Here is a 15,002-nt window from a genome sequence, read left to right on the forward strand (position 1 = left end):
TCCTGAAGAACAGTTCTGGCGTTGCTTCCAGAGGCAGTTTTGAACTCAGTAGTGGGTGTTGCAAATAATTTTTATGCGCTTCAGCACTCGGCAGTTGTTTTGTGAGCTTGTGTGGCCTACCACTTCGCAGCTGAGCTGTTGTTGCTCCAAGACGTTTCCACTTCACAATAACTTCAGGTGACTGGGTCAGCTCTAGCAGGGCAGAAATTTGACAAACTGACTTGTTGGGAAGGTGGCATGTTTTTGCTATGGAGATTGCATGGCTGTGTGCTTGATTTTATACATCTGTCAGCAGCGAGTGTGGCTGAAATGGATAAATCCTCTAATTTGAAGGGGTGTCCACATACTTTTGTGTGTGTATAGGGTATGAGACCTGGTAAAAAGCACTCACCCATACTATTCATTAGAGTTAGATGTGCCTTCAACTTATATAAAATGTATTTAATATTAGATCATTTTTTTTTAAAGATTTGTAAAAGCATGAGTGACCTGAATTTGAAGTAGTTATTTCCTCCAGTGTGAATCTACCAGTATAGTGGTGCCCTTGCAGGCTAGCACGCAGGACAGACCCTTTGCTTCAATCCTTTTTCCAGTTGACAACTCTCAGTAAATATGCACAGCCCCCTATTTTATTTATGCTGCAAGCACCGGAATGGAGTTGGTTTAGAATTCTACCTGAATGGTGTTGCCTTTTAGTTTTGATCAGACATAACTTTACTTTAAAATTAGTTGGATAAAATGTGTGCTTGGAACAAACAGGGGAATTGATTGCAGTGACCTTGATGTCTAGTAGTAGTTGTTTACTAAGAAAATAGGCCTTGCCTGCCTCTTACAGCACTGTAGTGCTGATTTAGTAGTAGATGCTATATGCATAGTTTGATGCTATATGCCCTTGAATTGGAAAGCAATTATTATTAATATTTTTTTAAGTTTTTCATTTCTGAACCATGTCCTTGAAAGTAGATTAGATTCTACTGGAACTGTTCAGCCAGGATCCTCATAAAAATAGTTTGACGTATTCGTCCTTGAAGCACCATTTGAGGATGAGCGTGTTAACTCTCTCCCTTCTCTTTAAACTGAAACCCCCCTTTTAGCTTTTGAACGCTCCATCTGAGCCTCCCCTAATGTAGCTCTATCGCTCTATTTCCTCCACACGGAGGAATCGTGATGTTTACACGTCTGAGTTGTGGCTCTCCTAGCCTCCCTCTGCACCACATACGATCTTCTCTCTGTCTTTCTCTAGCTTTCTCTCTCACTCACTATCTCCCCCTCAGCGAAAAAGAAGCAGTTTCAAATTATGAGGAAGATGCATTACAACGAGGGCCTCAACATCAGGATGGCCAGGCAACTCATAGCTAACGAATTGGCGGAAGAAGTGGACAAGGACGAAGAGATGAGAGACGAAACGGAGGACATCAACGTAGACTCGCCGCAAGCAGGTTAGAGAAATGGGGGTACTCAGAAATCTTATAATGGCAGGGCATTCCCATGGTGAATAATCAGAAAAAGAAAATCGGGAGCTCTCACCAGTTAAATCCATTGATGCCGATAAAATGCTTGATTCACCAACGGGTTGGTCATCGACACTGGGAGTTTTTTTTTTTTTGAGCAGCAAGCCGACAGCATGCTAGGTATTGATGGGTATCAACAGCCAATTCGGCCCGGGCTGGAAGCTATAGCGAGCTTCATTATTTAATGTTCAGCTTTCAAGTTTTTACTAGTTGTATGTACAGGATACACTCCAACTAAATGCTTACTTGCAGGTTCCTTCTTGACAATGCGACAATAAGAAATATAAGATAAGAATAAAAACAAAGTAAATGGCTTAAGAAGACATTTTAAGCATAATGTCAAGTTGATACTTGGAGGGTTAGATAAGTGTAAGCTCCACACAGAAGGTTACTGGGCCCTGATTTAGTAGGCCATGCAAATGTCAGAGGTCAAACAGTCCTCAGCAAGGGTGTGGTAAACTGTGGATAATGTTGAAAGTCTTAATACTGGACTCAGCAAAGTTGTTGATAGAACAGTCTGAAATGAGAGCTGTTCCCACTCCTATAAGACTACTAAAATATTAGCGTTTCACCTGTTTCTCTGTTAGATTTGATGTCGTATTAATTAACACTTAAGGTGATTTCACTCACATGGCTCTCTTTGGATTACAGCTCTGGATTCCTAGAGGAGGACGTGCCACCTCTCCTGTCCCCAGCCTGTCTCGGCTTCAGACACATTTAAGAGACACTTAGCCACACAGTGCCGGGCCATAGAGCAGACGGACACCGCTTCACAATCTTCCCTCAAACAACCCCTGTTCATGCGTGTGTATATTTCCCAGTAACACTGAAATGCAAAGCATTTTGACCCTGCTGGTTGCTTCTCTTCATTGCCAAGAGTCCCTCACAAAAAGTTGTCATTGCCTCAAAGGAACCAGACCTCAAGGAACTGAGACCTAAAAAATACTTATTATCAGTGAGGACTCCTGCCTTGCTCGCTCTCTGTCTATCTCTTTGTCCCGGCTCCTCCTGAGCACCTGGTCGAATGCTGTCAGAAAGAACAGCAGCACCCATTGGATTTCTCATTGAATGAAAGTGGTGGAATTTTTTGCTGACGGTGGTAGGGAGGTAGGAGGATTTTGGTCTCTTGATTTTTGTCTTGTTCCTTCTGTCCCCATACCTGTTTTTGTTTAATTTTTAATTTGTTTTAACTACCACCAGAACCTTCATTGGAGAAATCTGAAACCTTTTTTTCGCAATTTCCTCCTCCGTTCCAATCTTGGATTTGGTGTTATCTGGAATGGATATAGGAACGGCAGACTGCATTTTTAACCAGCCTACAGGGCATCTCGATATCTAAGGTGACCAGCATTCGACTCAGTCGTACACATATTTACGCCCACTATAGGATTTGGTACAGACGCATGTGCACTGACTAATAGGAATAGCTATGTTTCCAAAACGTACCATTATCTTAATATGGTGGCTAATGTACTGACATTGACAGCTAAACCTATGTATTCTCATGCAATAAAATGATATTCATTTATTATGTATTGCCTTGAAATGAGGTAATTTCACACAGGACTACTGCATTGATACACCAGGTTTGCCATTATACTTATGGAACCCAGCTGTATTAAACATGGCTACTAAAGCCTTGTGGCCATCAGCACTAATGCGACATTTGCTCACTAAGCTAATGAGGGATAGCATTGGGGAAATGAACCCCAGAGAAGGTTTGTACTACTGATAAGCAGGGGTGTATTTGCTAGGAACCAAACAGCTAAAATGGCAAGGGATTAATCTGCACTTGTCCAATAACAAAATATTTTTGCTACAGTGTCCACTAAGGAATACACCCCAGGATTGTGTCCAATACAATATCAATAGGACTGGGGGTGTGTAGGTTGAACGGCGGGTTTTCTGGGATATGTACTGTAGTTGATATGATGCTCACTGACATTTTGTATTAAGTGTATGGTATTGTAGCATGTCCTTGATTAGGAACAATTATCCCCCATTTTCGTTTTTGCGACCTGCTACCTTGCTGATAAAATGAGTGATATCTGGGCAACCAAGACAGTTAGCTATTGTGTATGATGGATTTTGAATCATAGCACCTTGATCTACATGTGAACTTTTGAGAACCACAGTCCTCTCATGATGACTAAGTTTCTCTTTTCTTTTTATAGGCACATAAGAAAAAATATATTGTTTTAATAGGACATGTAGAGATGGTTTCATCTTTTCTTCTCAGAACTAGACTTGAGCCCTTTCGTTTCACCTGTCTAAATGGCCATAAGAGGCTATCCATTGGATTCTGTCCTTACAATCTCAAAAGCTCACTACTGGATCCTTTTGGAAAATACAACACCCACAGGAAATACTGACTGATACACTGCATGACTGTTCCCACTTTGTTTTTTAGATATTTTTTATCATGTCTATGTTAAGGAAAGATTTATTGACAAAAACCAACAAATTAATTTGAGTAATTATCTTAACTTATGACTAGCTTTTTGTAAAAAAACAACAACTTGTATGATACTAACTATTGGTCGATATTACAAGGCATATGTGCCTATATAATGTATTTATGTACATGTCTAAGTGAATAGGCTACGCTCAATTTTACCTGTGCAGTTCAACGGCTTGGATTCCCCTGCCTATTTGTTGTTTAGCTGAATTTTTACCATGTTTTCTTGACACATTTCAGTTGAATGCATTCAGTTGAACTGACTAGGTATCCCAGCCGCTTTCCCTTTCTTTACTAGGGACAGTGGACTAAGATTCTGTCTCACATGATCATTTATCTGTCCCCAAATAATGGGGACTTGTTTTTTTTTGAGCTCTTAAATGTGCATGTTAATTATAAGTGTTTTATTTTTGTCTCACATTAAAATGTTGTTTTATGGACCCATTTGCTTTTTTTTTTTTGTCTTGTTTAATGTGGAACTTTGGCCCTTTGTTTATTATTTACTCTGTTTTTGAACCAGGTACCTTTTGCAGAAATGCCCAGTACTTTTGTGTGGCCACTAGAAAGCAGTAGTCTACAATAAATCTAACTTTCATGTTGACTGTAATAATATAAGGGGAACTGCTGAGTGTAAAGGTTTCTAGTTCTCTGGCTTCATATTTTCTAGTTTGTCATTTGCATAATAACATATTGGCAGATACAGCAATTAAGGGTAGAATACATATATTTAATTGAAAGCTAAATATGCACTGTGTGTGTGTGTACCACTAATCCTCATCACTAATTGTTACATTTTCTATATTGGCTAAATCAAGTTGTCGTAGGAGTAGAGTACATGCGGGGGAAAAAAAAAAAAAAAGTCCAGCCTCTAATCCTGAAGAAAGCGTTCTCGTTGGTTGTTTCAAGTATCACTCACGTGCGTTTTTCATGGACCGGTAAGCAGTAGCACTTGTCTTGACACGATTATATAATATGTTGATTCAGTTTGTACTGTTTTGTGTGAAAGGAGCCAGTGGGAGGCGTTTCTATCACCTAGCTATTGAAGTGTTTTTCATTTTTTAAATTTTGAATTAGACCAAAAATGGAATATTTTAGTCAAACGTTTTATATTTAAGTATTTATTTTACTTGTTTATGGTTACATTTGTCGCGAGCCAATTATTAGCTAGCCAGCCATACAGGCTAGATAGCCGAGGTCTTGTGTATTGATAGCCCAGCTAGCGTTAGCTAGTAGCCTGTAGCCAAGTCCAGGGTATACAGCAACTGCTTTTAACCCCTGTTTTTACTTGTTAAAGAAAATGAAGATAACGGTGGAATTCGAGGAATGTCTCAAAGACTCTCCAAGATTCAGGTAGGCTAAGTGACCTCATCTTTGTTCCCACACGACAAGTCATGGTTTTATGACGGTACCTGCTAGCAGCATGTGTTCCCAGTCCAAAACGACCTCCGTAATCGTTTGACGCTACCACCTCACCTCAAGGAAAAAATCTGTCGTTCTGCCCCTGAACAAGGCAGTTAACCCACTGTTCCTAGGCCGTAATTGAAAATAATAATTTTAACTGACTAGCCTAGTTAAATAAAGGTAAAAAAAACACATGGATTCCATCTTGTCTCGCATGTCGCGAACACCTGGTCATATATATATATATATATATATATATATATATATATATATATATATATATATATATATATATATATATATATATATATATATATATATATATATATATATTTTTACACATTATACAAAACAGAAGTTTATACACATTTAAACCAAAATGCTTAGCTTTTTAAGGCTTCACAGGCATTTTAGGATGAGCTTTGATAACCATTTTCAAATGTATGCATTCACCAATTTTAAAGCTGCAATAAGTAACTTTTTGAGCAAACCCACCAAATGTAAACACATTTATTGTCAGTGAAAGCAAGTCTAAGAGACTTCTGTTCTGTTCATTCTGTTCTATGTACGGTATTTTTTAAAAAAAAATGCGGTTCCCAAGATCTATCTTGGTGCAAATACAATAAATTACTAGTTTTAATTTTCAATTTGACAACACATCTATTTTGAATCTTGACAGTACCTGCCTGGTTAACTGAATAATAATAAACACTTCAGACTTTGTTAGTGACAATATTTTATTTTTCAATCCCATTCAGCATTCAAATTAATGTTAAAACCTCTACAGGATCCGTGGGTCCCCCGCCGGGACGGTTGAGCTAAAGTAGGCTAATGGGGATAAGCGTGAGGTTCTAAGTAACGAACATTTCCCAGGACGTCGACATATCTGATATTGGCAGAAAGCTTAAATTATTGGTAATCTAACTGCACTGTCCAATTTACAGTAGCTGTTACAGTGAAATAATACCATGCTATTGTTTGAGAGTGCACAGTTATGAATTTAAAGTTTTTAATAAACCAATTAGGCACATTTGGGCAGTCTTGATATTGCATTTTGAACAGAAATAAAATGCTTCATTGGATCAGTCTAAAACTTTGCACATACACTGCTGCCATGTAGTGGCCAAAATCTAAATGGTGCCTGGGCTGGAATAATACATTATGGTCTTTCTCTTGTGTTTCAAAGATGGTACAAAAAAAAAGCATTTTCCACCATAATTTGCAAATAAATTTATAAAAAATCCTACAATGTGTTTTTCTGGATTTTTTTTCCTTCTCATTTTGTCTGTCATAGTTGAAGTGTACCTATGATGAAAATTACAGGCCTCTCATCTTTTTAAGTGGGAGAACTTGCACAATTGGTGGCTGACTAAATACTTTTTTGCCCCACTGTATCCTGATGTTAACAGCAGATGGGAGTTGTATTCATAATAATGCTAGCTAACATACATACAAGTTATATTAAGTGGCTAGTTAGCGTTAGCAACGTTTGGTAGTCAATGAGTCTGAGGGCTAGCTTAACCACCTGAGCTAGCAAACAATATAACAAAAGTATAATTTAGGATTTGTAAAATACTCTCAACAGGCTCTACATTTCAGCAATCACAGAAGCAAGTTAAATTATTTAGCCATTTTAAACATTTATTTTCAGACAAGGAATTCAGTTTTTGTCATAGCACTCACTGGCATTCATGTGATTTTAAACATGAGCTTATCCGAGATGTCGGACTCGACGACAATTGCTATCCATTGGAGCGCTGCAATTGATTTCCCAAAATTCTGTGGCGGGGCTTAGTGAAGGGTCAATTGGGTTTCCAATAGGTTGCACAGCCACAAAAGCAAAATTGTCTATATTGTAAAAATGTATGTACAATTGTTTAGCTTTTTGAGGAAAGATTTTAGGGTAGGGACTTTCTAAGGATTCCGGACGGCACTGACCGAGCGTGTTCGCGCAAACATTGAAATCTATTTTTGGTTTTGATTTGGAGGGGTGTGGTAACATCAAACAACTGGATTGAATATGTTCTTGGGCATTGCCTTTCCACCAGAACAATCTACCGATTATGGATACCGTCCAACGCGGGACATGTGCTGCTATAACCGGTACAATCACTGGTCGAGTACTAATCTTGCAGGCTTCAATGTAATGGCCTACTGTTAAGATAACTGTACTTAATGTTAACTGTATACGTGACAGCGAGCTTCGTTGGGCTAAGTGAAAATTATTGTCCTATTAATTTCCACTGTCAGGGTCAACTTCCAGTTGTACCTGCATTGTCACCTCAGTATCACAAGCCCATATTTTCTTTGACTTGGGTCATGGGATGGATGGGATGTTGTCATGCCAAGTGCCAACGAGGCAATATCAAGATAAACATTCAGAGAGATGCCTCAACTGGCCACAATAAAGTAGAAAGTTTTAGCTAACATTGCAGCTTGGTTCTAGGTTTTCAACAGAGTTGTCATTGATCTCATTGTTCTTGAAAGATATAGGCAGTTGACAATTGATATCTCTGTAATATAGGCTAATGCACTGTGCTTGCTTCGAAGAAGATGTACATGTGTGCCTTGCCTGCCATGCAGCTATTAAAGGGATTGACACCTGATGTCGTCTAATTGTTTTGCTTTTTTTCCAATGCATACTCTCTTGCCCTATTGCCTAACGTTAACTTTGCTCAAATTAAGTGTTATTTCATCCTATTCAGTCAAGGTTGGGCTTTCCAAGCTTTGGGAAAGGGTCAACCCTCTCCTCTGTCCCCCCTCCCTCCCTCCTGCTCTGAACATTATTCTAACAAAATGAGGAGCAGATGTTAGAAAGTTGTTTGCAATAAACTTGGAAAGAGGCTTTCTTTTTTCATCAAGGATCAGCTTGTGGGATGAACAAAAGCCTTCCAATCAGCTGAGCGTGGAACGATGACTGGCACAAACTCTGGTTGGCACTTGTCGTGGCACCTGTGCTTTCGTTTGGCTCCTTCACTAGACTTTTGATTTAAAATCCTTGCCCTATCTTTCTCTTAGGCAAACTAGGCTATATAATATGACTGTGAATCATCTGTGAATGATGCCTACACTCCCTCACTGACCCACAAACAATCATTACCTACAGTGATTCTCTTTCCACCAGGTTTCTACGGAGGGTTATCGTTTCCATTAGCCCTTAACCTCAGCACCGCTGGGGTTCATTGTGATTAAGGATTTACCATAGATCCTTAAACAACATACATTATTTCCACTTTGACCACCATTGCATCACTCTCATTTTTCCATTGTCTTTGAATTGGCAGAGAAGAGGACACAGAGAGAGCTGGAGAGTAAAAGATGAAAACGGATGCAGACCAGCGAGGAATAACTCTGTCTCTTGACATCTGTTTCCATTTGTGTGTGTGCTTTCAACTCTGTGCCAGTGAATGTGGAGCCCCCAAATGTGGGATGTTTTTTTCCCCAAGTCGGTAGGCTACACCCCACAATCCCTCTCTCTAAGGTCTCTTTTTAGATGTAGCAAAAGTTATCATGTAGCCCTGAAACCTGTTTTCAACGACTGGTCTGGGACTCGGATGCAAATTCTGCTGATTCTGTAGACCTACTGTAATTTGCATTACGCTATGAGATTGCTGAAATATCAACTCTAGCAGCCTATTGCTCACTGAAAGCTTTTCACTGCAGTTATGCTGGCTCCTCTTCAAATATGCAACTTGTAATTCCCTGAAGAGTAGGCCTATCATAAGTCATCTTTTCTCTGAACTGTGGAATTTGGTTCTTATCTGCTTTACAGATTAGGCTAAACACAACGTAACTTTCCTACGAAGTCATTATTAAAGTTGTCCCCCTTCACCCACAGTACAGTGGCAATGACAGTTGGGCCGGGGCTAGACTAGACAATGTGTCAGTTATGACTGACTTTGAACCACATTTAAGGCTTTAAAGAAATAAAAAGCACAGTAAAAATGGTTGAGAATTTAAGTAATTTTTGTGACCGTTTGGTTTTGCACCCATTCATTTCGGCCTATATCAAGCACTTGTGAGGAGCTTGTCTTTCATTTAGCAATTATGGATTGTCCTTTTATGTTCTCTCTCTCCTCTTTACCCTGTTAACATGCGGTGTAATTGAAAGTCATTCAGAAACCAAGCTTGGCAGTGCGCCACCTACATGATGTCATACATAGGCCACTCGATAGTGGTAGCAATTTGTTCTGCCTCATTGACGACCCCACAGCTGGCACCTCATCACTAGCCTTGATAATGCAGAGGACAGTGCCAGATAATTCCATTTGAGTTAAAGAACGTTAATGGTGGGCTAGTCGCTGGACTAACTGCAGTTAGCTTTTCAGGTTGTCAACAAGAAAGTCTTCAGGTGATCTCATTTGCACACCCAATATAGCCTTAGCCTAATCTACGATTCCCTCGTGACTTTACGGGATACCATTAGCAATGAACACACACAACATATTTTTTAATAAGAATGAGCAGCTGGGACACTACTGAGTACAGTAGCTTATTCATCTTTTTAAAAGGGTGTCATCAAGGTGGCGGTTTATGTGGATATGACTGACTTTTGGGTGTGCCTCTGGATATAGCCTACAGTTGAGCAGATTTCTTGAGACGTTGTCTGTCAGCCTATTACGCTATTACAAGAGGTGGAATCCTCATCGGAGAGTTCTGGGTGGGGTCAGAGGACATGGTAGTCTATTCAAGCGATCTTTGAATGTTTGATCTGCTTAAACTATTTTGTATTGGCTTGAAGTATTGTGATTTTTATTTTTTTGTTGCAGAATTGTTTTGTTTTCTACCTTATGTACATTGAGCATCTATTATGGTCCATTGTGAAGCACTAACATACACATAGTTTCACTCTTGAACTGGCTCCCTAGTTACTGTAACTGAATCACGCTTGTGGTGTTCCCAATTACGTCGACTGGTCGATTGTTTGGTCGATCGGGATTTCTTTTAGTTGCGCAGTAGCAAAAAAAATATCATGGTTAACAAGACACTTGTCTGATTTGTGCTGAGTGGCCTGATCCATTGTGGAGGCTGTGGGGATGGCACAGTCCATCAGTCTAAGATGTGCTACTGAAATTGTATATGGTTATATTGCATAACAAAAATTATATTATTTTGTAACAAATGTGCTTTCTCCCTCGCTGGACAGCGGTTGCTGTCCACAGTTCTGAAACGGATCAGTGCGCTGTTGAATTGGCGTTTTTTCCTAGACTGTGTTGCTATGTCCATAATCAAAACGTTAAGCAGCATATTGGGGTTGAGAACTAATAGGCAGCAGCAGAATGAGATGAGAAAACAGCCCGTGCCTTATTGTCTTAAGAAAAGTGATGAAAGAAGAAACCTGAACTTAATTAGGCCTATAATCAATAGCCTAACTGTTAAATGTGCCTGGCTTTATGAATCATCAATATATCTACAGAAATAAGACATATCCTGCTTATGTTGCCTGTTTGAGTGTTTGTTTAATAGCCTACTGATTTCGTTAACACCAATCCTCACGCGACAACATATCAAGTAAATAATTTCACAAATTCGCCTGTTTTTAATCTTTTGCTTTGCTGTAATAAAGGCTTTACACTTTTTTTTTCTCATTAAAACAGCCTCTAGTATTATTTATCATTTATTTGGTGTTTACACTGTTCCAAGTGGTCTGAAATTATATTTATTATAATAACCTATTTCAATACTTCTATAGTGTATCAATCAATCACTTATTAATTAATTCATGTCATCACACGAGTCATTCATGATTTGAAATGCAATCAAGTATTTTTATTTTAAAATTAAATAAAGCGAGCCTTGAATAATTTGCTGAAACAATATAATAACTGTTTAATTTTGGGAGTTGCATTCACAAATGAGCGTGACTGTTTTTAGTCTTTGCTGTAAAAACATTTATTACAAGACTTTCTGGCACGCTTATATTTTCTTTAAGGTTTACATTGTTCCAAACGGTCTGAAAAATTATATTGTAATCCTGGGGCGGCAGGGTAGCCTAGTGGTTAGAGCGTTGGACTTGTAACCGGAAGGTTACAAGTTCAAACCCCCGAGCTGACAAGTTACAAATCTGTCGTTCGGCAGTTCCTAGGCCGTCATTGAAAATAAGAATTTGTTCTTAACTGACTTGCCTAGTTAAATAAAGGTACAAAAAAATACAGCACCTGTTTGGCACACATAGTATGCACTCAGCACTTGCTCCTTACCTTTTTCTCGATCTCCAGTATTTTCCTCAACCGATTACATTTATTCTGCACATTTGACTTTCCCATTACCTCCTGAGCGACCTATAAATATTCCTCTGTTTCCAGTTTTTTTGTCACGTCCTCTGCATCCATTTTGCTGTCACATGAGTTTATAACCAATTTATTGATGTGAATATGATATGCTATAAGCACGGCTTGCCCGCTTATTAGGCATGATTAGGCGATTGACAAGGGTGGCATTTTCGGAGCTAAATTGACCAAGGCGCACCTCCAACACACACAACCTCACGTAAATCTGCCCAAAAACAATGACAATGTCTCTCAACGGTGGCATATGGGCTTTTTAGGTGAGTGCTGATGCCACCCTTTGATAAGCAGTGCCCACTTTGTCAAAGGCAGGGTCCTTGTCCGTTCCCAGCATGCCTCCAAGGTGCTGTTGGAGAGATGCATCTCTGCAGCACTCCACCAACGTTCAGTAAAAAATTATCTATCATGTAGCAGATATAGGAAATGGTAGAAAGAGTGTGTAGTCTTTTCTGTAACATACAGGCTGGAGATAAAATGAATGGCAATGTAATGACGCAGACACTTTTTACATCATGCAGGTTTCTCAGCTCAAATAGCCTAACCTAAATGGCTCCTCAATCCCCCCCAAAAAATGAGCTGTCATGTTAACAAAGCAACATATCCTAAAAACAGGACAGGTCAAAGTAAAATGGACAATCCCAACTGTTGTCCAAGAATTTCACGCCATTAGTGGTTTCAAGTTTATCCCTAAAATTTTTGACAAGCTGATCATAGTGAAAAGAAAATACCAATGCATTTCCCACTGTGTAAACGCATTGCAAATAGACTCGCAATAACTCCGTCACCAGCAAAGCACCATCACACCAAGTCCTCCATGCTTCATGGTGGGAGCCACACATGTGAAGATCATCCGTTCACCTACTCTGCGTCTCACAAAGACACCGGTTAGAACCAAAAATCTCAAATTTGAACTCATCAGACCAAATGACCAAAAGTCAATTTCTTGTGTTTCTTGGCCTAAGCAAGTCTCTTCTTATTGGTGTCCTTTAGTAGTGGTTTCTTTGCAGCAATTGTACCATGAAGGCCTGATTTCACGCAGTCTCTTCTGAACAGTTGATGTTGATGAGTCTGTTACTCTGTGAAGCATTTTTTGGGGCTGAAATTTCTGAGGCTGGTAACTAATTAACTTATCCTCTGCAGTAGAGGTAACTTTGGGTCTTCATGAAAGCAGGTTCATCATAGTGCTTGATGGTTTTTGTGACTGCACTTGAAGACACTTTCAAAGTTCTTGACATTTTCCTGATTGACTGACCTTCATGTGTTAAAGTAATGATGGACTGTCATTTCTCTTGGCTTATTTGAGCTGTTCTTGGCATAATATGGACTTGGTCTTTTTCGAAATAGGGCTATCCTCTGTATACCACCCCTACCTTGTCACAACACAACTGATTGGCTCAAGCACATTAAGAAGGAAAGAAATTCCACAAATGAACTTTTAACAAGGCACCTGTTAATTGAAATGCATTCCAGGTGACTACCTCATGAAGCTGGTTGAGAGAATGCCAAGAGTTTGCAAAGCTGTCATCAAGTCAATGGGTGGCTACTTTGAAGAATCTCAAATATAAAATATATTTTGATTTGTTTAACACTTTTTTTCATCACTACATGATTCCATATTTGTTTTCATATTTTTGATATCTTCACTATTATTCTACTATTTAAAAAAAAAACAACAACCCTTGATTGAGTAGGTGTGTCCAAACATTTGACTGGTACTGTTAATGTTGTTTTTTTACCCTTGAGGGACCCCCCCCCCCCCCCCACTATCAACACATCCCCACTCTAACAATGACAGGATATATGCCACGGCACAGGGGCTCGGCCTAGTCCTGCACTTTTCTATTGAGCGCCATCGAGAAGTATGAATATCATCATTTGCCCCTTAAACCCCACTCTCGGCTCGTAAGATCCTACAGGAAATTGATGTCCTTACAAGTTGTCAGGCAGAGGCTGTGCAACACGGCATTTGATTTGGGAGATGTTTTGAAGTACTACTCAGATCGGTGCCTCAGATTCACTGTGTCGGTCCCCACATGGGAGGCCATTGTGTGTGTGTGTGACTAGGCCTAAACTTTTGAACTACCTCACTCCCACTCTAAGGATAACACACAACTCCCTCTTGGCAAACAGCCAACAAAACTCAACTTAAGTAGCCAGAGCCTTTCTCTGGAAACCCTCAATGAGTCAGTGTTCCTAATGGTTTGTACACTCGTTGTAGGTCTACCTTCATTATGGCCTTTTGATTCAGTCCGAGTCTTTGTGGTGTGGACATATTATAGCGGGTGCAGCAACAAAATGTTTGTTACTGGCTCCTAACAATGCAGTAAAATGTCAAACAAGTACACAAAAAAAAAAAAAAAAAAAAATGCCAGAACGAATCCAATTAGCCCAAATAGCACTGTAACAGGTGTCCAATTTCAAGCTATAAGTATATACAGTGCATTTGGAGTATTCCAACCCCTTGACTTTATCCACATTTTGTTGCGTTACAGCCTTACTCTGAGAATTATTTTTATTTAATCAATTTTAATCTACACACTAATGACAAATCAAAAATGGGTTTTTAGAAATGTAAGCAAATTCATAAACTGATACCTTATTTACCTTATGTATTCATACCCTTTGCTATGAGACTCGAAATTGAGCTCTGATGCATCCTGTTTCCATTGATCATCCTTGATGATTCTACAACTGGATTGTAGTCCACCTGTGGTAAATTCAATTGATTGGACATGATTTGGAAAGACACACACCTGTCAGTAAAAGGCACATGACAGCCCATTTGGAGTTTTGCCAAAAGGCACCTGAAGGCCTCTTAAACCATGAGAAACAAGATTTTCTAGTCTGATGAAACCAAGGTTGAACTCTTTGGCCTGAGTGCCAAGCGTCAGGTCTGGAAAACCAGGCACCGCTCATCACCTGGCCAATACCATCCCTACGGTGAAGCATGGTGGTGTCAGCATCATGCTGTGAGGATGTTTTTCAGCAGCAGGGACCGGGAGACTAGTCAGGATTGAGGGAAAGGTGAACAGAACAAAGTACAGAGATCCTTGATGAAAACCTGTCTAGAGCGCTCAGGACCTCAGACTGGGGTGACGGTTCACCTTCCAACAAGACAACTACCCTAAGCACACAGCCAAGACAACACAGGAGGGGCTTCAGGACAAGTCTCTGAATGTCCTCGAGTGGCCCAGCCAGAGCCCGGACTTGAACCCGATCAAACATCTCTGGAGAGACCTGCAAATAGCTGTGCAGCAACTTGACAGAGCATGGACAGCTTGCAGAGAAGGATGGGAGAAACTCTCCAAATACAAGTGTGCCAAGCTTGTAGAGCGTCACACCCAA

The 15,002-nt window shown here is 39.7% G+C and overlaps 1 protein-coding gene across 1 annotated transcript in view; it reads left to right on the forward strand.

Moving 5' to 3' along the window:
- Positions 1–212: 212 nt before the first annotated feature.
- Positions 213–15,002, forward strand: part of LOC110522961 (arf-GAP with coiled-coil, ANK repeat and PH domain-containing protein 2) — a 123,546-nt gene continuing 108,756 nt past the window's right edge. The window contains 2 exon segments of the mRNA XM_036977765.1: positions 213–1,439; positions 2,163–5,319. Of these exon segments, the coding sequence (XP_036833660.1) occupies positions 5,267–5,319 (53 nt within the window). The 5' untranslated portion in view covers positions 213–1,439; positions 2,163–5,266.

This window comes from Oncorhynchus mykiss, chromosome 5 (genome assembly GCF_013265735.2).
Source record: "Oncorhynchus mykiss isolate Arlee chromosome 5, USDA_OmykA_1.1, whole genome shotgun sequence".
Taxonomy (NCBI): domain Eukaryota; kingdom Metazoa; phylum Chordata; class Actinopteri; order Salmoniformes; family Salmonidae; genus Oncorhynchus; species Oncorhynchus mykiss.